We start from the raw sequence: 25,223 nt of genomic DNA on the forward strand, positions 1-25,223 counted from the left end.
ATTTTAATATTTCGAAACCCTTTTCGATATTTTTATGCTTCTAAGCGGCATTTTGCATTCCTTTTTATAGTCATTTTTTATTCAATATGTAGCTTTTTAATAATTACTTCCAAACTTTTAGCTTTTTTCACCATTATCATGAAACTTTCACTATCCGACATTGCGTTAGAACTGTTACAAAAGTATTGTAGAACAAAACTACTATTGGGTTACAGAAATATTATAAAAATTTACCGAAAGACCTTCCCTTTGTATTAATTCATCACTCTCTCATCTAGCCTTTGATATGAAACGTTTCAATTTTGAGCAGCTTTCAGGATACCAGTTTATCTTCAATCCAGCTCTTGCTGGTTGTCTAGTGAAACATACATTTAATATCTTTGCCAACAATAAGTAGTAAGCTTCAAACTGAAATTCTATAAAATTTTAATGCTGTGTAAATATTTAAACACGACTTTTTATTTTGATCTATTTCACTCCCTCAGAGAAGAAAAGTGTTTTAGAAAAAATCATTCTGGTGAGCTAAGTCACAGAGAATAATAAACCGCATCCAATCTATCAAGCTTCTATTTTTAAGGCTTATAAGATATACTGAATAAACAGGAGAGGGATTTTTCCAGTTATTCACCTAAAGCCTTTTTCACAGCAACGCTTATAGAAAAGAGCTCTTCTCCATTTTCCAAGAAAACGAGGAGAAAACTTCCTACTTCTGTATTCTCAAAACGTAAGCAATATATTTTCTGCATTAAATTGAAAATGTGTAATGTAATTTTTAGTGCAATAGCTCTCCTGTTATGAAGAAAGTAACATATTTAGGAGATGCGAAAAAATAGAAACTTAGGAAAAGGGAGAATACAAAAAAGGAGAATAGGTTGTATAGTTACATAGGAGATACTTGTGTATGATCATACTCACTCCATTTTTCTTGTCATATATGGTATCTTTCAGAAGTTTGGACATAGATATTTTCCATTTAGTGGCCTCACTTGACAGGATGCGAACCATTGTGCTTCTGTTTGCTAATTAGTTTCCCTAATCACTTGCACTGTGACAGCGTGCATAGCGGAATGCGATAATTCCTAAGAATGTTACAGGACATTCTTTGAAATAATTTTATTGCAGTAGCCGATACGGATTTTGAAAGGCATTGAAATGTTTCTAAGATTGTACAATATACACTGCTCGACATTGAAAATGTTTTGAGTATATAGTATCACCAAGAAGGAGTGGTCAGAAAGTGATGAAATTTGGAAAAAGGATAGAGACAGCAAGCAGCAATAAGTGATCTTTAATTAAAAATAATAGTCAGAATACAGAGCGAGGACCACGGCGGACAGCGATGCATGAAGAAACGCGTCTAGACATGGAGTCAATAAGACTGCGGATGGTGTCCTTAGGGATGGCTCTCCATTCCCTTTCAACCATTTTCCAAAGTTCGTCTTCTGAATGAGGCAGGGGCAGAGTCTGCAAACGGCGTCCAATCACATCCCACACATGTTCGTTTGGTGACAGGTCAGGACAGTACGGTGACCAGGGAAGCATCTTTGGTTTCCGCCGATAACATCGCGGCAAAATCATCGCGGGCGAAAACGTCGTGGAGAAAACAACGCAACGTCGTACTACAAAACACCGTGGGAGAAAACATCGCAGTTTTAAAACATCGTGGTACAAAATATCATCGTCAAAAATAACGCGGTTAAAAAAATTCGCAGTTTAAAAACATCGTCGTCGAAAATATCGCGGTAAAAAATATAAAGTATCGACAAATCACCGCAGGACGATAACATCGCAGACCTGCTTTTTTAAGGCTTTAATAATTGTAAATGGATATTCCCATAATGAGTTGTTAGCGCCAAGATGGATAAAAAGATAATTTTTACTATCATATTTTTTATTAACTAATAAATTTTTGCTGAAAAAGTAAGAAGGAAACTTAATATTTAAGAATAAACTGAAGCAGAACAAGAAATAATTTTCATTATAAGAGTATTAGATTGACAAAAGTGAAGAAAATAATCTCATAATTAGCAATTTTTTATAGATAGGGTCATGCAGTTACGTAGCTTCCTTTTTCTAAACATTTTTAGATTACAATTTTAATGAAAAATTACCAGTAAAAACTTTATAAAAAATGATTTATTAATGACCTTTGTTAGTTAACTATGTTAGTTTAAAATTCTATTAAGTGCTATAAGTTGCCTTAATTTTCTATGCTTAATTTTTCCTTTTTCAGCAAAAAATGTATTAGTTAATAAAAAATATGAAAGTAAAGATTATCCTTCTTTCCATCTTCCGCTCACAAATCATTATGGAAATATCCATTTACAATTATTAAAGCCTGGAAAAAGCACGTCTGCGATGTTATCGTCATGCGATGAGTTGTAGATACTTTATTTTTTACCACGATATTTTCGATTACGATGTTTTTAAATTACGAAATTTTTGAACCGCTTTATTTTGGACGACGATATTTTGTATCACGATGTTTTGAAACTGCGATGTTTTCTCCCACGATGTTTTTTGCAGAGCATGTTGGCAGATGTGAACACTGTGTGGTCGGGCGTTATCCTGCTGAAAAATTGCATTAGGCAGCCCCTGAGAGTAGGGGATTGCCACTGGCCGCAGTACATTATCCAAGTATCGTTGGGCCGTCATAGTGCTATGAATACGAACTAGAGGTGACCTGGAATCGTAGGCAATAGCGCCCCAAACCATTATGCCACGTTTTTGCGCGGTGGGGCGTTCCACAGTTACTGCCGGATTAGATCTGTCTCCACGTCGACGCCACACACGTATGCGGCAACTGTCACTGGATAAACAGAAGCGTGACTCATCTGAGAACACGACATTTCGCCATTCTCTCATCTACATCGCTCCAGTCCGGCACCATTCTAAACGTTGGCGTGTATGCTGTGGGGTCAATGGCAGTTTTCTTAACGGATGCTGTGAGTCCAGGTTACGTTCAACCAATCGACGGGAAATGGTTCTGGTCGGCACGGGAACACCCAGGGTATCTTGCACATGCTGCAGAATCGCTGTACAAGTGACTTGGGAGACCACCACAGCTTGTCGGCGGATGCGTCGATCCCCGTGTGCTGATGTCACTCTGGCTGCACCTGCACCCCTCCTTCTTCCCACATTTTTTTTTGTTTTTTTGTTTTAACCATGTTCGCCATAGCCGATGCACCGTGCTGGCATCCATGTGGGTGTCAGCTGCGATTTGACGTAACGACCAGCCCGTCCTTCTCAGTCCGGTCACCATACCCCTCGTAAAATCGTTTATCTGCTAGAAGTGCCTTCGTTGATGGCGGCCTGGCATTCTCTCCTATTACATGTATCTTCCGGAAAAAAAAAAAAAAACAACTTTCTTCAATAATTCGTCTGGCAGAAATAACGACACGAATATTGCCCATTCTGCACGTTCCTTCCCTTATATCTTACTTCATGTGCGTCGGAGAGCTGCGCATTTTCCATCATTCGCATAACTCAGTGACGTGCGTCTACTCTAAAATTCGCATAAATTTCTGACCACTCCTTCTTGGTGTTGCATTTTCAATGCCGAACAGTGTATAAAAAGACACACAGCGAAAAGTATTAAACCTAAGATTAAAGAAAGACAAATTCTTGGTTCACATTCTAAAATGGCCTACATTATTTAATACAAGCATTCGCTACAGTTCTTTTACAAATAAATATTTCTAAACATATTCAGTTTAAAGCAATCTGAGCTTTGGCGGGGGGTAGAGAAAAAGTGAAATTCAACGGGAAGTCTGAGCTGCGTGAAATCAAGTAATATGCCATTCTGTTAAATTTACTCTCTTGTTAAATGTATCTTTTATATATACTGCAGAATCACTGAGAGAATCACTGCAAATCAGTAAAGAAAAAATGAAAGTAAAGTAAAAAATCTAATTTCAAATCAATCTGGAAATTTGCGACTGATGTGAACTTGAATTCATCCAGGGAAATGAAAAGCTCCAATGGATGATACCTTCGGCAGTATTAAATAATCCTGCTTCAATAAAGCACTCTTTATATATCTTTGTACGTTTTCTGGTCGTACGTCTTTTACATGCCATCTCTATTCTGATTTATTTCTAATTTCATTTATAGCTTCGGGTCTACTTTTTTAAACTTATTGACAGAAGTTTCTTAAATAACTGTTTCTCCGAATATTATTTTTGTCTTTCGGTAGCATGGGGAAGTCATAAATCACAGTACTGGCAAAGGAAGCTATATGAATTTTCAGACTGGTACGGGAGTCGAAGTACAGATTTTGATTTGAATGGGAGGATCGCTTAGAGGGATAAAGAAACAGAGGAGAAAATGAAGTCTGCTACTAAAGAGGTTTTCTAATGGAAGACTTTTATGTTTAGATAATTTTATAAATTAATTTTTAATTCAATTCCTATTTGTCTTGTCAGTTTTTTTTAAACTTAAGCTACTACTAGCGTATCTACAAAATGAAACGAACTATCATTTAAAGTAAGAAAAATCTGAAATTTTAGAAGAATTTGGCAGGGATATAGAGTTGACAAAGATTAGAAAAATCGAAAACGGGATATTCCTGTATAAGCATTTAAAATATTTTTTCAATTAAGCAAAATATAAGAAAAAGGAGCAAACTGTGGAAAATATACTTTATTAGAAGTTGCGTGTCCAAGGCGAAATTTTCTAAACCTGAGCACTTTCTCTAAAATATTTTACATTACCGTTTCTCAAAACATTTAAATGAATGGGTCCATGTTAATGGTAAAGATAAACGCTCAGAGATTTAATAGAATTCCGAATATCTGAGGCGAATTTATAAATATATTAAATTGTGCACTATTAAGATATTTTGGAAAAATCTAAAATATCTAAAATTGTTTTGTTTGGATCAACAGCTGCATGAATTCAACGGAAGGACGATGTTTTATTTACTGACAATTTAATGTCAAGATACTTGTTGAAAATGGCAGCACAGTTAAAAGTAACTGTTAAAAAATAATAAATTCTATTTAAAAAAAACCTCAAAATAATACAATGTGTTCCAAAATTAACTGATCACTTAATTTTTATTATTTATTTTACTGCTATTTAACAAAAACCATTTTAATAGTATCAAATTATGAAATATACTGATTTCTTTCAGAAGCAATTATGTATATTCATTTGTAGACTATAGTAAGCTTTGAAAATCGAGAAACGTGAAAAGTTAGCTTGTATTTTTCTTGGAATTTGAACATGAATCTTCCAAAGCTAACTTAATGTACAAATTTCATGCACTCAAAAGCCCACAGAGGGAAATAGGATAATTCCTTACAATCTACCTCGTGTAAAAGGGCGAAAGGGAAGAGCTACAAGACCTAGTCGAAAAATATGGATGGTAGCGACTTATCGTCCAACATATTTTAATCTGAGCTCAGCTATGGAGATTATTAGGAATTTTAGAGAAGGAAACATGAAAAATCAGTATTGCTCCCCTTGGGGTTCAAACCATGGATCTTTCAGTTAAAGATGTACTGACTGCTTACATTATATAAACGCGCACATGTGAGATTATAATAATTCTTAACAATATCATTCACGCATTTTAAAAAAAAAGTAGAAGTAGCGAATATGTACTAATCATGTAAATAACACTAAATTCCCTAGGTTAAAAGCTATGCTTAAAAATCTATTATACATAATTCGTCATAGTTTTAAATTCGAATTTTATTCTTTGCCATCCCACTTTTTTTCAGCTATCCAAGATAGCTTTGTACACATTATTATTTTGGAGCATTAGAAACTCTTCTGTTTAACAAAACACCGTTAACTAAAACAAAATGATTTAAAATAAAAAGCTACCAAAGAATACTGTTTTAGGTTTTTTTTTTTCTTGTAATTTTCTAGAGTTTGAGGTTCAGTGTACTGTCTGATTAAGAATCTTAGATGATATCTTTCTGGATTCGTTCTACTGCGAAGTGACTCTTCAACATTTTGCGTTAGGTATGAAGTTAAACATTTTCTGGTCTAAATACAACTCTTGACAATCTGCTTCTCGAAGCAGAGGCAGTAATTGTTTGGTATGTAGCGTCTTAATAGTCTGAAAATACCTTTTGATATAAGAATTATTGGACAGTTAAAATTATCTGCATTAAGTTGACATTTCGCCAAAATTAATTCCACAAATGGATTTTTAACAGCAGAACTTATTATACAGTCTTTAAGTTCTGAGTCTCTGTTGTACCTGTTAAAAATAATAAAGTGAAGGCTTTGTGAACATTAAATCAATACTGAACAGCACATTGCTCGATGATATGATTAGAATTCTGTGAATTGGACTAGAAAGCTTAGAATATTGTAATGACGTGTTTCGTAGATGTCGGAGATCGAATATTTGCTCGAAGTTAACATTAGATTACCTAGCTCCTGGAGTTGAACTGTGATACCATTCAACTGCCAGGCTGACGTTGGCATGTGTTAGGTTGAAACATTGGCATATAGATTTTAGAGCTGGAATCATTTAGAAAAGTACACAACCATGTAACTTTCCTCAGGAACAATAAAAGCTAATTTTAAGGCCCTAACAACTAAAAAAAAGGACTTAATGTACACTTAAATAACTTGTTTCTTTGTGCTTTGAGATACAAGTAAAATCTTCTAAAATAGAAGTTAGTTTGTAGATATCTAGAAAACAAAAATAGTTCAGCTTCATAAAGAAAACTTAATGGAGGTATAAATTACTTCGTGAGATTTAAATTTTTATGAAGACCTTTTTTGTAAGAACTTTTTGCAGTCTGCAAAGAAATTCGAAGTCGATTTTCGGTTAACGAAGATATCTTTCAACATTTATTTTATTCAAGAAAAATCTGACCGTAAATGAATAAAATAATGCGAACTCTTAATAGTTTTTCCCGTTGCTTTCATTTATTCCGAAGAACTGTACTATTAAAAGTACCTCAAAATAAGTAGATATGGGGATACTCTGATTCGTACAATCTCAACTGCAGCAGCTATTGAGAAAAATGCATTTCCTCGTTGCTCTCTTTGTAAAATTTCAGATAAAAACCGTTGGAATTTGAAATACAACAACAACAACAACAACAACAACACAAAAAAAAAAAAAAAAGAACTAATACGAAAATATCGGCGTTGCTTGACTGAAGGATTGTTATGAAAATGGTTGCCAGAAGAATGGTTATAAACATGGTTGCCAGAATTTGGCACATTCTGAAAATTTGTCGACTTCTACTAAGATGGTTAAGTTAATTAGTAAGTACCTGTGTGTGCGTGTGATTATGGCAAAGCCTCGAGGGCTATCTGCCTAAGGGGAGGGATGCCTTCGTGGAGGACTTTCTAAGGGAAACTGGCTCGTATACACGTTACACATGGGGAAAACCACGAAAACTCCCATGCAGCCAGCCCGTTCGCGGGATTCGAACCTCGGACCGAACTACCAGTGTTCAGCGACTTTACCGCTCGGCCGCTGGTGGGCCAATTAGTAAGTACCATAAATTATTGTAAAAGCTTAGGAGCCGGCTGGGATTTGAGCTCTACCCTGTAAGGATATTCTTACAGAACGAGCTACTGAAGCTAGATACTGGTTTCAGATATGTTATTTTAAAAATAAAACTGTGATTTTGTTTGCTTCACCTGTCACGTTGTTTACGAATATTTTTCCTTGTGACCGCAAAAGGCACAAGAGACTATTATTGTTCGTTATTGTCTCCTATTCTCCTTACCTTGACATATCTACTCAAATCAGCTTCAGAATTTATAATATTACAGAGAAGGAGAGCATCTGTCTTCGGACCGTCTTAGCTTTATCTTAGGCACCTTATAGGTATTGCGCAGACATTTTGTCCAGCTACATCAGAATTCTGATCAGTAATATTCTATGAGACGAAATCCAAAGGCCTCGTGGCTTTCTTTCCCTATCACCATTCCTCAACAGCAATTCAGGGACTTTCGGTTCAATGGAATTTTTAATAACCCCCTGCCGCAAAGATTCTGTAATTTACAAGCATTGTACCTTCTTCAGGATTCAAAATCGTGTCATTCGATATGACAGCTTGCTCCGCTTTATTATAGAGTATCACCATTTTGTAGATTCATTAATGATTATGTTTTTAAACCTATACTATGATTTTGAGAGATATGTTTATACTAAATCATTTTGTTAGGAGACTTAAAATAGGTCAAGCCTATAAAGCACAGAATGTTGCTACTTTCATGTCAGGTGTTTGATTCACAGCTATAGAATGTATTTTGTGTATGAGCGTTTTTATAAACACAACCACATGTAATGAAAATTCAAAACAATTTTTACGAAAATTCTGAACAAAAGCAACCTTCTTAAAGAACATAATGCTCTTGCACTTTATTATAATCAAATATCTTATTCAGTTTGATCTATACCACATATTTTCAATAGATAGATGAATAAGGCTTTTTTACTTGTATGGAATCAGCACATTACTTTAGTACAAGTAATATCAGTGTATTGGCCTCTTGTAATTAAACCACTGCGTATAATTAGGATCCCATCAGTTTTAAACTTTGGAAATAGTCAAATAGAGAAATTCTCGAGAATTTAAGAAATCCTTTTTTTACCATTTAGTTATCATAAATAATCAGTAATAATGTCATCATCAGTAACTCTTAATAAGCCGTAATATATTTGGGAAAGTATGCTTTTGTATCGTTTGAATGCCATCAGATAGACTGATGTGGATATTGTAATATTACAGTATGAGATAATTATTATGCTACATTACGCATAACGAAGTGTAGAAATTGGCAAATTATTCCATTTTATACATCTTTGTTAGAAGTAAAGGACATATTGTAATCGCGAAAATTTTCGGGTACCATATTTCAACATAAATGTCCTCTCTGGAATCAATCTGAAAGACGTTTTAACGTGACATTTGTACTTAATGGACAGAAAAAGGATTTTTTAACAAAACTCTTTTTAACAAAACGGATTGTAAAATGAATTTAAAAGGGATTTAGAAGAGTTTTTAATCGTGACGTCTGCACGTAACTACATATGTTCGTATATACGTATCTCGCATAACTCGAAAACGAGTAGCCCCAGAAAGCTGAAATTTTGTATATGGGACTGTGATAATATGCAGTTGTGCATTTCTCTTTTTGTTTGCAACTGGCCGCACCAAAAGTATCTATCTATATATATATACACGCTCTGCTACCCGGCTCAGTGAGATCAGTATTTTTATTCTTATATGTTGGTAAATTGTGCATTTTTTGCTTAAAAAGTGATTGAACTATGCTGTTCTTATGTTCCAATTAAGGTTATTATGCCTTTAGTTAATCTGCATCTAATAAGTAGAATTATCAACAATATAACAATTGCTTAAGCGCTACTAAGCGTAACGAAGCTGTCATTTGTTTACATTTGGAATTCGTAACAGAATAGTGAATTAAGTCAATTTCAAAAGATCAAAAGTAAACTTTCAGTTTTGTACACCGAAAATTCTGCCTTCTTGCCCGCTGGCCGAATTGCTTGTTTTTTCGTAGAAACACTAATTTTAATTGTAAAAAAATATTAAACTCTTTAAACTATACTTGATGCTTTATGTTTTTCTGTATTTCACATTTTTCATGAAGATATTTTGAGTTTTTATGTATTTTTTCCTTGCCGCGAAGGGAGAAGTGAATTATTTGAAGGAGTAGGGTAATGAAATTGGAGGAAATAAATTTAAATGAAATGCAGAAAAAATGTGGATAATTTAATAGGCTAATACTAGGGAGTCATGTGGTGTCAACATCAAATTTTTAGCTGTCATAAAAGAAATGTAATGTATATTCCATATATAAACAAAGTTATGTAAATTTTATTGTAAAACTATCAGTCATTGACTGAGAAAGGGATAACTCATTTATATTAAAAACGCCAGCTAGTTCAAGACTACTTCGTGTTTATTGCATATAGATAATTTACAAAAGTTCATTTAATTAATATGCTAATTTTCCCTTAAAATATGATATAGCTGCTTAATTTGCATATACAAAATTTTTAAAACATGCACATTATTTTGACCACTCTTTATTCCTAATTATACTGATATCTTCGGCAGTGGATAATACATTTTTTACGAACTGGTTTTTAGATTTCAGTATCATTCTAAGAGGGTATGTTTAGGAACACTGCATCATTTACAAACACGAAAAATTAATTTTTAATATATAGTATAGAGAAGATCCTAAAATATTGGAAACTTACTTTAAAAGAGCTCTTTCGCCAAAGTAATCTCCTTTCCCCAACGATCGAATTTCTTCTTCCACGTCTAGTTTCTTCCGTGTGACTATGACCTGAAAGAAAAAGTAAATATGAATCTCTGCATTTACAGACGAAACATCAAATTCAATTCAGGATCTTATACGCACTATTTTTAATGTGGGAAAACTAGCACTTCCAAATTTATATTTTTTACTTTTGTCTCTGAATGGCTATGTTGTTGTCTTGTGCAAAAGTTAGTGCAGAAAGGCTAAATAGGGTTAAAAACATCTAAACAGCCCTAGCGACGTAGACGACGAGGATTATAGCAGCTTGTAATTTGGGGGGGGGCAATATCAGTTCTGAAAAGCCTAGCTAGTATTGTAAGACAGTCAAAGATGTGCAATGAAGAAATTTATGTACCATCAATGGGGTATTTTCATTCACGCTGATCATTAGGGATATTTTCATTTCCTTAAAGTGGTTTCTTCTCACTCTGGCTATGGCAGAGGAAACAATTCTGCTGCATTTTGACTCAGGAATAAAACAGTTCTTTATTTTTTGGGAGATGAGTCTTCGGTTGGCTATACCATCTGCATAGGCAATGGTTAAACTGCTGGAAGGTTGAGTACCATTTCGGGCTTCTTTGGCGAGGTAATCGGCTTGCTCATTGCCCAGAAATATCGATGCGAACTGGAATCCCGTGTAGGGTGTAGGCTTTTAGCGCAGCTGTTATGGTGTTTATGAGCACAACAATATTGAGTTGACAGTTGCCCTTCTGGGTCGCCTGGAGCGCAGATGCAGAATCAGAAAAAACTATGATGCCGCTGGAATTCTGAATTGCTTTGGAGTGAAAAATATCCAAAGCACCCTTGACAGCTACCAGTTCGCAGGTTTAATTTGAGGCAATTTCTCATATAAAAAATTATGGAATTCATATGAAAGTCTATGACACGTTTTTATAACAACGGAAATAACAACATTTTAAAATTTATAATGATAATAGAACACCCTACACCCACGTACAGTACTCAGCATCATCATAAAAAAAGCATAAAATGTAAAGAGAAAAAATTATGCTCGATAAGCATTCCTAAAGAAAAGTATAAGAATGAAACTGTGATATGAAATTCAAGGAAGAGATAACAAGGGACTTATGACTATATTTGATTTTAAGTAGAATTGAGAAATGGTACATTGCTTGGATTAGTAATACCGCGGCAATGTAACGCAAGATGACGTTAACAGTGGAAAGGACTAATTATACAGAATACTCACGTCAAAAACAAACACTTTAAAATTAAGCTTTTTTTCAATTTATATACAACTTGACAAACGCGAAAAAAAGTATTAATATAAAAATGTCATCAAATAAAAAATAAGCAATAAGAAAGGAATGTAAAATAGTATTATAATTTCATAATCAAATAAAGGAATATAAAATAATAGCATACAATGATCTCTGTGACAACTTGTAATCAAATAATTTAACTTGTGTGAATAAAATGACATTGTAATTCACAAACAAACATTTTAGATTAGTATAGATTTGAAACAAATCTGTATACATTTCGAGAGTGATCAAACAGTGGTTCGTTTTCTTCAGAAGCAAGAATTTTTTAATCACTATACCTAATCACCTTTGAAATCGATAGCACTTTATTTACAAATCTACGTCAATCTACAGCAAGATTTGCTTATTGAAATGTGTTTAGAATGAGTTTATTTAAGAGTTCTTGTAGCGCTTTTCTGTTCACTTCCCTTGAAAACATGTCAAAAGGCCTCTATTGCAACGCTTGAAAGCCGACATTTCATCCTTTCTTTATGACCTAGTCACGTTCACTTGGATTTAAATTAAATTAGTTCACTGGCAATTTCGTGAAATCTCCCTAATCATCTTCTTGACATTTCTGTAATCCATCTGTGCCAACATACGTTAATGTCTAGAAGGCAATTAGTAATCAATTACAGGAGTTAGGGCCGTCAATGACATATTTGATTGTTTCTATACTAATGTTTGATCCATTTGAGAAAAGAATAGGTTATCACTATTAGAATTTACGCCCCTGTGTTTAAAGCCCATTGTATTCGAGTTCCACCTTGGTTATTTTATAATATCGGATGCACCACCCTTATTTGTACATACAGACTTACTTTGTAAAGAAGGCTGAAGTGGTAAGTGTAGATGAGTATCATATGAATAGATACAGAAGTTAATTTTCTAGTTAATTTCTGTTCTTTAGTTCCTAAGCCTGTGCGACTGACACTCCACTGAAACGGCCGCCAAGAAATTTAATACCATATACTCTATAGCTTTGTTAAAGATATGTGATCATTCACTTTTTTAAAAAAATATCAAAAAAGACACTTTTCACTATTATATGGAGCAGAGAAGATTTCACTCAAAAGTTGTCCTGTTCAAAAACAATTTTTTAGCATATGTTACTTATGAGTATACTCATATGTTAAAAATACAATGAAGTGAAATTAATTTAATTTAATATTGCTATTAATCAATTAAGTTAATAGAAAGAAACTATATTCATTTTAATAATTTGTGTTTAATAGAATTTAGATAATTTTTATGTTATTAAATAAAATTAAAAAGTTGTTGGTATTCATATTAATGGCATGAACGAGCCTGCCGATTCTTGCACAGATGTTCTGTGTTTGATGTGTGTTGCGAGCTTAAGTCTCAGATCGGTTTTGGCTAGAGACGAAACCCTTTTCTTACACAGATACATTGAATCAAACTAAGTTATAATATTTATTCCTGCATCATTGTACGGCTCACTATATTCTGTTTTCACTGCTAATGAGGTCCAGAAATTAATCATACCTTCTGCTTAGAATTTCATTTTAAGTTTGGTATCATCAAAGAGTTCCATTAATTATTCACTTTCATGCAATGGTAATTTATTTTTAAATCGAATGGAAAGGATCCAGAACCACTGAATTCATGATATTTACCATCTACGGAAGACACCGAAGAGCTAGTGTTCGAATCCCGGAGAAGGCATGGCGCAAATGTCTTTTCATAAGAGGCAATGGCGGCCGCTTATTAGGTGCCTTCACGATAAAATGCCTATTACTTCTGGCCTTAGGCCTAGCCAATAACAATAATTCGTACCAATAATAACATTACTTTCTACTAAAAATTATTCTAAGCTTGGGATAGTGAACCCTCTATAACCCACGATCCAAGTTTAATTGGTAGAGAGATATTAGAACATTCAAAGAATTACGTTTGTAGAAAAAAATTTAGTTCATTTAGTTTTGAGAATGTATCTGAGAGATATGGCAGAGTACTTAGTCACAATAATCAGATAAATGATTAGAATCCCTGTTAATTTCATTTACGAATTACTTGGCGTTTTTGAAAATCTAGGAGAACCACAAAAATAGGTCTGGAGAACCACGTACCATAATATGAGAAATGCTGTCAGGATATATTTTTGCCTCTAAACTGCCTTATCGTCCAATAGTTCGAGGGATGATGAAGACGCAATCATCCCTCGAACATCATTGAAAGGGACAGGTATGGAGGTGGCGGTGTTCTCGTTTGGGGAGGCATCATGCTTGGTAGTCGTACAGACCTTCACATCTTCGACGCAAGTTCAGTCAGCGGAACCCGTTATTGTAACGAGATTCTTCTTCCATATGTGCGTCTTTTTAGAGGCGCTATGGGTCCGCAGTTCCTTTTCATCGACGACAATGCACCATGTCATCGCACAGTAGCTGCCTTAGAAAGTGAGGATATTGAACGTATGGATTGGCCGGCACGATCTCCGGATCTCAATCCCATCGAGCATGTATGGGATTTTCTACGCAGACGCTTGGCAGCTCGTACCTTACCACCAGTAACGATTACGGAGCTTCGATTGGCGCTGCAAGACGAATGGGCAGCAATGCCTCAACAACTCATTGACACCCTCATTCTCAGCATGGGCAGACGCTGTGAAACCTGCCTAGCAGTCAGGGGAGATCATATCCCCTATTAAAGACCGGATGTTTCTTGCTGGACACCCATCACAGGGATGTTTCGGCCTTCAGTCGCATTGCGCTCCATGCTACTTTTTCAATAAAGCTTCTTTTTATCCCTCTGATTTCTCTTTTAGTAGGTGTTGCTTACATTACTCATGTCCTTACGTATTGGGGATCTTACGGTATTAAATGTGTTGATTTGGAAAGCTTTTGTACAAAGTTATATTGAAAAAACCGTCTCGTCCTTAATTTTTTTCACACCAGTGTATGTCTTGTTTGCTTGAATCGATTCCATCGATCCTGTTGTATAAACTGCTTGATAGACTGCATCTGCCTGTTGAGTTTGTCTTCCTAATTTTGTTATTATCAGCTTCACTACTGTATCTAGGAAATTCTACATTGCTGAATATTTCAAAAAAGATGTTTACTTTGTGGGGTTCCATTTTTTTGTCTTACAGCTAAATGTGTAGGAACCTCGTGAACAGGATAGCGAATAATCGCTTTAGTTCAGAAGGGTTAATTACCCTTTATTTCTCAAAATAAGAATTTAGTCCGCTCCTTTTTCAGAGGGTACAGCAAATTCTCCACTTGGGCCTGAACTCAGAGTAATAAGAAATAAAACTTAACTAATGCTTAACTAAAAAGATATAGACGAAGCTATCAAGATTTATAAACAGTTGGCTCTAAATATTAAATAAGCTGGCGAAGCTATCAGGGGCCTGAAATACGGCCGAACATAGTAATAGCTTATAGAGAGACGTAGGCAAAAAGCGAAAGCGCGCTAGTCAGAAACTCTGGCTCTCTAACGAAGTCAGCGGAACTTCTATTTAAATACCACTTTGACTCATTTGCAGTAACCGCGATTCTACAAACACATTCTGGTAAGAAATTGTAAGCTGAAATTAGGAAAAACAAGAAAGTAGCTTTAACTAAACTGTTAAAAACTTAGGATAACCCTTACAACTTTAAAAAAGGCAAGGATTTATTTTTATTAACAGCTGTTTTAATTATTTCGCATTCCTATAATATCCACCCTCAATTTCCACTAGAATTCAAAGTAGTTTAAATTAAAATAAATATCTTGTTTCAAATTTTATCTGAGAACGTAGGCTAACAGTTACTCTAAATTAGATTTCTGTTGCTGTATTTATCTTGGCAGCATTATTTTGCTTGCTGTAGTTTTTTTGCAAGCGATTAGCCAAAGAGAACCAAGGTTTATATTAGACCTTGTTAATTTTGTGTTTTTCAATCGAGTTAACCTTATTTTGTATCAAAAGTTGTTTGCCTTTCTGCAAGTTAGAAGATATGTTATGTTGATCCTGTTAATTTTTTCCCGTTTGTCTAAGAGTCAGGTCGACGTGTTAATAAATACATTTTTTTTTTAAATTTTAACTTTGCTGTAATAATTCTAGAGACGAAGTTAAAACGCTGTAAAATGTCATCTGGTAGTCTTCTACGGTTACTAAGTAAGTTATTTGTGGCTTTAAGTTTAATAGTATATCTTATAAGTACAATATGGATAAATTGCCATGTACTAATAAATGAAAGTTGAGAATGCATCTTGCGAGTATTATAAATCATAACGCATCACAAGCAAGAAATGTTCACTGAAACATTTTGCAACGATAATTAATAATATTGGGTCTTCTAGTATATAAGTCAGAGGTAGAATTCAATGGACATTTTTAGTTTAAAAAAATATAGTTTAGATTATCTCATGACACTTCAGGTGCTTCCACATAGCTTTCCTAGAGCTAACGCAAAGAAAACAATGTATTACCAATTTGACTGTTCAGTTTTCTTGCATTTCTCGCATTGAAGTAATACCATTTTCTGAAAATAAAAGTAACATATAAAACCGTTACAAATCGTCATCAAGTTTCTCTATGTTGAACGAAATCTGATTCTTCTGCAATTTCCTCCTTATTTCTATTTATTTATATCCATTAGCAAACATCTTAGAGTTATGTACATGTTTCAAAATGTTTAGAAGAAACTGTAATAAATCTACGTCACTGTGACATACAGTTTTCACAACGCAATTTCCAAACACTTAGTTGAATTTTCTTCACCAGAGTATTTGAAATATTTCGAAAACCTTTTTTTCCGAAGAACTACGTTTGACGCTGTACTTTTAAATTTCAAGCTAAAACGCTCATGGAAATAAAAAGTAACATATAAAACCGTTACAAATCGTCATCAAGTTTCTCTATGTTGAACGAAATCTGATTCTTCTGCAATTTCCTCCTTATTTCTATTTATTTATATCCATTAGCAAACATCTTAGAGTTATGTACATGTTTCAAAATGTTTAGAAGAAACTGTAATAAATCTACGTCACTGTGACATACAGTTTTCACAACGCAATTTCCAAACACTTAGTTGAATTTTCTTCACCAGAGTATTTGAAATATTTCGAAAACCTTTTTTTCCGAAGAACTACGTTTGACGCTGTACTTTTAAATTTCAAGCTAAAACGCTCATGGAAATATCTCTCTTCTCTTTTGTTGTTCTGCAGCTCATTGGAAGCGGAAAGTAACTAAAATTTCATTTGAAGGTGCCTTAAGAAAAATAAATCTTGATAACAAACGCAATGTGACGCATTGTCGAGAGGTAAAAAAAGAAAATGTTAACTGTCATTTGTCGGGGTAAAAAATGCGTTGATAAATGACAGTCGAAGGTTTAAGTAAAATTCTTTAAAATGCAAGTAAATTGGAAACCCCTTTTCTTTATTATAGCTGAAGAATTTCAGTCTAGGCAGCTAGGAGTTTTGCTGGGGAAAATGTTTATTACATACGCTGGAAAAACAAATAGAACAGGTCTAAACATTTCTACAATTATGTAACCAGATCCATGTTCCCATTTGGCAAAAATTAAACAAAATATAAATTACGTTATCACCTTATACGCAGAAGGATAAATGGATATCTTGTCAATTTGGCGAGATACTACCAAGCTAACGGTAGTTTTGGCGACTAATTTTGTTAATTCCTTACAGCGTTAGGTTCATCTAATTTCTAATGTCAGCAGATGACATCTATTGAATTTTGTGAACTCCAACTGAAGATGAACGACAATACAAATGTAGACTGGAACAGTTACATACGGGAGGTGTGTGCCGCAGTTTAATTGCTGGGCCTAAGTTGAAAATCAGCGGATGCGGCAAAATTATTGAAGTAGACGAAAGCCTTTTCATTAGAAAAATAATGATATAGGACGTGTTTTTTCTCCACAATGGGCTTTCGGCGGATTGTGCAGAGAATTAAATGAATGTTTCTTAATCGCTGCTCCAGATCAGTCGGCAAAAACCGTATTAAAATCATAAAGGAAAATATCATAGAAGGAAGAATTATTTATACTGACTGCTGGAAATCATATAAGTCGGATGAACAGCAAGATGCCGGCTTTGAAAGTTTTAATGTCAACCACAACTACAGTTTTGTGGACCCCGAAAGTGGGTATCGTACGCGAACAACAGAGTGGCTGTGGGGCAGGGCTAAATGGAGTCGGGGCACTGCCTCGACAAGCATTTCGATTCTTATTTGTCCGAGTTTATGTACAGACGTTTGCGCCAAAAAACTGAAATTTTCTCTCCAATGTTGAAAAATGTCAAACATTTTTATGCCTTCCGTTTAATTTCACTTATGTTTAGCCTTTTTTTAATATAAATTAAAATAATAAATTTATATGAAATTAACATTTCATCAAATTAAATTAATAAGCTTAGATAGTTAATGAATATTAAGGTTTCTTTCAGTTATGTTTAGCCGTTTGTTTATAAATTATAACAATAAATTAATCTGAGTTAGTTATTTAATATATGATTCTTTCATTCAGTTATGTTAAGCCATTTTTTTATAAATTATAATAATAAAAAATTTCGTTACATTAAATTAACCTTTCATCTGAATTGAAATAATTAATGTTGGATAGTTATCTATTATTATGCTTCCCTTCTTACGTTAGGGTTACCATAATTATTTTTGGCATCATCGGCATCGTCAATAGTTTGGCGACTGTTTACGGTCCCTATAACGAAACTGTACCCGAAATAGTTATAAAATTTTATAAACACGTTCTATATGTTGTAATGTATGCAGTTCTGTATACTTAATTATTAGAAATTTGTAAATTGCGTTATTAAAATCCGAGCTATATATGTTTTGGCGGTTTTCTCTTTTCATTTGGCTATATATGGAAAATTTTTGACCTAACACTGACATTTTCGAGTGTTTGAAAAGCGAAATCTTACAAGCTGTGAAGGAAATATTTCTAAAATCGTGATAATATTATGAAAGCCGAGAAGAAAAGTGGCGAGTAAATTTAAATAATTCAAGTTTGGTGTTATAGCAGTTAGGGCTTTTAACCTTAACTTGGAGAAGGCATTTTTGTTTGTACTCAGTCATTTAAAATGCGACGTTGTGAGTGTTTCACTTAAGTGATCTTGTATTTTAGGAACGCGAATCTGCGATATTGGCTTCTGTTTCAGTATCAATTACAGCGATATCTCGCCTTACTTCTGATGTCATTTCCTTGTGTATTTACTTTTAATAATTTGCTACTTGTAGCTATTGCGGTGTTTCAGGTGACTCTTTTCATTTATTTTGCTTACTTTGCCAAGGATCCAAACTGATCTAAAGATCATCTTTTAGATCTGATCTAAAAGATCTAAAAGATAAGAAACATGATGTAATATGCATTTATATTGCTTATTAGGAAACAAAAAAGATATTTGAAGTGTCCTGTCATGTAAAAAGTCAATTAAGTTTCCTAGACATTCATATTCGCCATTATAATTGATGTATCTGCAGGTATTGCGTGCTTGATAAGTAAATTTAATTATGATAAATGGATAGACCATACTAAATAATATTAAATGCATAACAAGCTTTCTGTTTGCATTTACTGTTGCATAATATGTAGTTTACACTAGTATCTCAAAGTTATACGTGAATATTAATTAAGTTGTGTAGTGCTAAGGAAGTTATTGCCAGACAGTTACTTTGCAATTACTAATTTACAAAAGTCAAACTAAAATTAGATAAAACCAATTAACATTTTTATAAGTACGAATTTATAAATTAGAAACGTTTAATAAAACAGAAACCTTCTCCTAGCAATAAAATAACTATATAAATAAAATTTAAATCCCTTGTTAATACATGTGAAATTTCATTAACTATTTCTTTTTCTAAGGTCAGTAGGCTTGATGTTTCACAGCCATGTTGTTTCCAAATTAGACGTACAAAATATGAGAACAATTACCACTTTATCAATCGCTTTGAGTCAGATTACCATTCAAAAATCAGACAAGCAGAAATATGCATTTACTTTCGCTATGCTGGGTCCCAGTTAAGCTGAATCTGTTATATTTGATTACTGTTCAATTGAAACTCAAGCAAACTCTTTTAATAATTATAAGTGCATAAATTTTACAGTTGTATTTTCTTTAATGGAAGCTTTAAAGCAAGTATTGTTGTAACAGGAACTAAAGAAGATAAACTGTATCTGGAAATAATAAGACTTGGATATATGTTTTGAACTATAATTTGAATAATTTAGCAAACAGCTATTCTTAAAAATTAGTAAATGTGTACTGTGTACAGGTTTAAATTGTTTTCAACAAAGAAAACAATTCCTGCACTTTATGCTTTGAGAGTTCGGAGACGTGAGCGAAGACTTTATTACAAGACGTTTGTGAAGGGTATTGGTATTATAAAAATCATCAAATCACAGAAAAGCCACGAAAATGTAGTTTATTTCATGAGCCAAAATTATTGATTGTAAGTTTAGGGATCAAACTTCTGCAGTACATAATTAACCTGTTATATGCACTTTTGGCATTTTGCTTTAGAGCATTGTAATTATCTTCTTCTACGCTTCCTTGGCCATATAATTGACGTTGTCTCATTTGGTTCTTATCTACTCAATTTAAATATTTATTCATACATGAAGATAAATGTTTAACCGATCGACCTTCATTAGGCCTTACATGACAGTTAAAATTAATTCAACTGTAAAAATGTTAAATGACACAATTTAAAATTCTGAGAAGATAAATAGGATGATTAAGATTATTTCGATAACTTTATGATTATTATTTTATTATTGTAATGCATTTATTATTTGAAATGCAAATAATTTACTACTTATTTTACTTAATATATTTCAGTAACTGTTTAAATTAGCATATTTATAAAATTCTTAAATTAATTTTAACGGGCTATAAAAAGCGTTATATATGTAAAAGTTGAATCAGAAGGGAAAAAAAGCCAACATTAAATTTCAAATTCTGTGGCAAAAAAAACCTATTTTGGCATAGATATTTGAATGAAACTATATGGATTTGCTAGCGATCAGACATTTTCCTTGAAAATTCCTCTGCAGGTCTCTTTTATTAAAAAAATAGTTTTTCCAAAAAAAACTTTTTTTGTTTTGTTTCTGAAGAAAAGAGACCCAGAATTTTATTCAAACATACTCCAAACTAATGTTGCTTTCTTGCCTAAATTTAAATATAAAATTGATTTCTTTGATTTGATTCTTTAGTACGCAAAGAAGTTATTTACATTTCTAACACTCGAAGAAAAATCTTCTGAAATGGAGTTACTTTGAATTTGATTTGTACTTTCGACATAACATCACCAGACAAAGTGTTCTAACATTGCACCTTGATAACAATTTAATATAAAAATTCTATGAATATTTTTTCCTTTTTTACCGCAGGCTACAAAATCATGAATAAAGAAGAACGTGAAACAGCTAGAAAACTAATAAAAAACAGAACTTCGTCAAAAGTACAAAATATGTAAATATTATCTTTGAAATGCAAAATCTTAAGAATGAAGCGTTGCTACTCGTCGAAAGTAAACAGCGTTCTCAGAAACTGGAGTTTTATAGGGAGTAACATTATGGTTATTTTTACAAAAGAAAAGAAGAAAAAAAAAGGGAGCTGTGTACAAAATAAGAAGTCAACAAAATTTCTCTACTCGAGAGAAGGAATAAAAGTCAGTTAAAATGTCCTATCAAAATATTGTATATTACAGGAATATGTTAAATGGAATATGCAATTCATTTCCTGTTCGTACAGAACTATGAAGAAAATGAAAGGAACTGTAAATGATTTCAGCTTTTTTTCGTCGTATTTTAACACAAAACTTATTTACGATTTCACACTATCTGCTCAGTTCTCTCAAAGAATCAAATTTTAAAATTATTTATAACATATTAACACTTCAAATAAACAAATTAACTTGAGGGATAACAATATTATGAAACTTCTCTCTCTTTCTTTTAAAAAACTGTTACTACTTTACATTTTTCTCCGAAAGATGCGATATAATATATAACAATGAGATGTAATACTGTTGCGTATGTACGGGTTCTTAACAGATTAAATGGACAAGTTCGATGAAAAGTTAATAAAATTTACTCTTATCACAAGAAACAAAATGCTGAAATTTTTCCTCACAGATATTCGCACAATATTACAATATCACACAGTAGTTATATTTTGAACTACTAAAACGGTAAATAGGACACAATTCAAAGTGCAAAGAAAGATAATCCGATCTCACTGAGAATTCGTTACAATGAACAACAAGAACGAAGTAAACAACTAGAACTGAGATGTTATTCTCCGTCTTTTATAAGCTTTTTAATCAGTCACGAGAAGCTTCTCGTAATTTATATTTTCTCGAGTTTTCTGGAAAGCAAAAAGAGTACAAATACGTGATATCTATTAAAATGTTAAATGCGCGTGCTTCTGTATTTTTACTTTTCCGGCGTAGGTATGTCTTAAAGCTCGTCACGCGCTTTATTGCACGGGGAAATTAAACAATATTAATTACAATTTTACTAGAAATAGCAAATAGAATACAAAATCCGTAACAGTACATAAAGTTCTGTCATGATTGATACCAAATTTTATAAAACTGTATTTATTATATTTAGTTACTTGTAAGTGCTAAAAGATAAAACGTATATATTGCAATATAAGCCTAAAATTAACTTTTTAATAACTGCTATGCTTGTAACATGTTAGTTTATAAAAAATACTTTAACTGTACTTATAAACTGGTAGTTGAAAGATAGCGTGAGAGTTTCATTCACAGAGTGAAGATCCAAAGAATATAATGGTCACCGCATTAATTCAATGCACTCACTTTCGGTATACTTTCTCATAAAATCTTCTCTGTGTTGAAAATACCCGCACTCTGTGGGATAAATAAGTACTGAAACGATTCTTTGATTTTTACTGGAAAGATTTGTTGAAAGCATTAGAGGACCTGGTTCCGGTGTTTTCCAGGCATCACAGTATCTCCTGCTAACATGTACAGGTCATTACACGGGTCCAACGAAAACCCAGGTTATGGTATCGCAATACTACACCTGAAGACGTAGTTTCTAGAGAAGTAACTACTTGGTTACTCCGAGAAGTAACTACTTTACTTACTTACTTGTGTCTTCCAAAAGAAAATTTTAATGCTCTATTTAAAACTTTGGTTTTTCTGTGAAGCTTTTGTTGGGCCCTGTGTTCTGATTCAAATATAAGTTCACGACACCTTAATATGTTCTTTTGACTTTCGACCAGACAAACGGCATGTTGCCTTCACAACACACTGGGAGAGTCGTCACTCGTCACACATGCTGCCTTCACAACACACTGGGAAAATTGGATCATTTGTATTAATACAAAGCGCTCTAGAAATATTTGCGTGTGGAAATGGATGTCTTACCCGAGGCTGTGATAATAGACGTTCGGACTGTTTATACTTAAAGCTTATGTTTGGTCAATAATTCTATGCAGAGTTACCGTATGACTTGTAACCACTAAATGCCTTCACAAGTGCTCTTGCTAACTCTGTGCTCATTAGGAAATTTTTACCAGCAAGAAATGCCGAAATTAATCCACATAATAAAAATCAATCACTCCGTAATGCACATACCATATGCTTTTATTTTCAAAATCTTGCCATCGGTAAGAAGTATCTAGACATCATGTTCCACACACAATAAAACGAATTTAATTAAAATTATATTTTAAAAGTTTAACAAAGGTCTTCTCTGAAGATTAAAATCTTTAAACGGAAACTCATCTTTTATGTCGTTAGGTTCGTATTGCATATTTGAGAAAGCCAACTAATAATTTTTACTATGTGATCTGATAACTGCAAATCTCACTTGATTCTGTCATACTTAGTGGTTATATTGGCCATCCAGTAGGATATATTTTCCTCTATTGTTACCAGTTCCTTCAAGAAGTCCCATAAATGACTTTTGATGAAATCTAAATGAGTTCAAAAGAACGATCTAAAAGAAGAAAAGAAGGAAAGAAAACACTTTTACATTTCGAAGAAAACACAAGGTGTAACTCCTTGCAATAGCATGATGCTATCTTTCGTCGAGAAGATAGATGCTTGCAACTGTCGAGAGAAGAGAAGGGGCGGAAGGGCATCTGGGCGGCGTCATGTGGAACTCACGTTTATTCATTATTCGTTGATTTAGCAGAAATTAATTTTTTTCCAAATAGACTATTTCTAACAGGGAGAGAGCTTCAGTTTCTGCGTAAGAGATTTCAGGGTCCTGAATTTTGAAGATAACTCTGTAAATTTTTATGGAACATTTTCTTAGTCTTCTCAGCGAAATATCCGTCACTTGCTTTGAAGATAGTTCTTTCTGCACTGCTGCAAGAGGAATTACAAACTGGATTTTCCTGTTCTTAGAAGTAGCACGAATGGTATCGTCAATCTTGTCTGGAGGTGGTATCTTCTTTTAGGAAGAACTGGGTGCTTCGGAATAAAAGACATACTCTTTGAATTTACATTGCGTTCTCGAAATTTACATTACAAGGATTTACATCTGACACAAGTCGTTTCTCAACCTTTAGGAAGTTGACAAGCTTAAGTCAAGTTCCCTGCACTGCACTTGAGGCATCTGGCCTTTGTTATTGCAAAACGTTTGCTCATGTCCATATCGTTGATATAAGAAACACATCATAGGGCGATTACGTATTTGTAGCGCATAATCTTCCTTTGTAGTCGTAAAATACACTTGAGAGAATAACTACTTCTGTCTGAGTCAGTACAACTTAACGATACCAAAAAGACATGAAGTTTTGTTTCTTGCTATATTCTTTTTGTGGACTGTTGATTTTCAGCTTGAGATAACACTCGTGTTTAAGTTTCGTCAGTGTACCTTCTTCCTCTGTGTCAGCATGGAGATCTTTGATGAGGATTTTACACATCTCACAAGAAATGATCCCAAGGTATTTTACTACACGTTTGAACTACCGTAACATTACTGAAAACGTCACTGCTAATAGTCTGCTCAAAAGCAAGTATTCACTAATCCCTTTGTGACGTTATTCCTCTCATTGCTGTACGTCAAGTGACATCATTGAACTGGAGCTTTGGAAAGCACTTAACTTTGTTTGTCCACTGAACTAGAATAATAGGAATCACTTTGAAAACATTTAAAATTGGGTAACTAATGCCACACATTTTATTTTTGATGGTACGATGATTAACGTTTTTGATATAAGTTGCTGTCTTGCTATGTGACAGCAGGCTTGATTTATCTTTAAAAACACTATTGCAAAAATTGGCATTTCATTATTTATTTTATAGCTGAAAATTCTCTGATTTTTAAATAACTATTGAAATTTATGGTTTTATTGGATGGATGTTCATCGAAGATCATGACACAAAATCTCAGAACCTATCCTGTCTTTTACCCTAAGCATTTTCAACATGATTGTTTAAGAGACATTTAATTTTGATAAAAACGCTATCGATTTCAGGTAAAAATATTTTGCTCTTGAAAACGGATAGATATTTAATCCAAATCTGCCCCAAACTGAAGCTGCCTTTTTTACCTAGTATTATTTTTTACATTGTCGTGATTCCCTTCCATTTGAATATAATTGTTCATCATAAAAATCCATATTCTAAAATGGGTTATGGGCATCCTGTACATAGTAGTTAACGCTACTACCAATAGTTTAGAAAATTTATCACTAACAGATCTTAAA

At 33.5% G+C, this 25,223-nt stretch overlaps 1 protein-coding gene across 1 annotated transcript in view; it reads right to left on the minus strand.

Annotated features, from left to right (window-relative positions):
* LOC118183323 (cGMP-dependent protein kinase 1-like) overlaps nt 1–25,223 on the minus strand; it is a 509,379-nt gene that overhangs the window by 114,458 nt on the left and 369,698 nt on the right. Inside the window, exon 8 of the mRNA XM_085824166.1 lies at nt 10,217–10,305. Within this exon, the coding sequence (XP_085680292.1) occupies nt 10,217–10,305 (89 nt within the window). The remainder of the gene's footprint in view (nt 1–10,216; nt 10,306–25,223) is intronic.

Source organism: Stegodyphus dumicola, chromosome 9, assembly GCF_044657685.1.
Source record: "Stegodyphus dumicola isolate Sdum_Otavi_A_Nest chromosome 9, ASM4465768v1".
NCBI classification, from domain to species: domain Eukaryota; kingdom Metazoa; phylum Arthropoda; class Arachnida; order Araneae; family Eresidae; genus Stegodyphus; species Stegodyphus dumicola.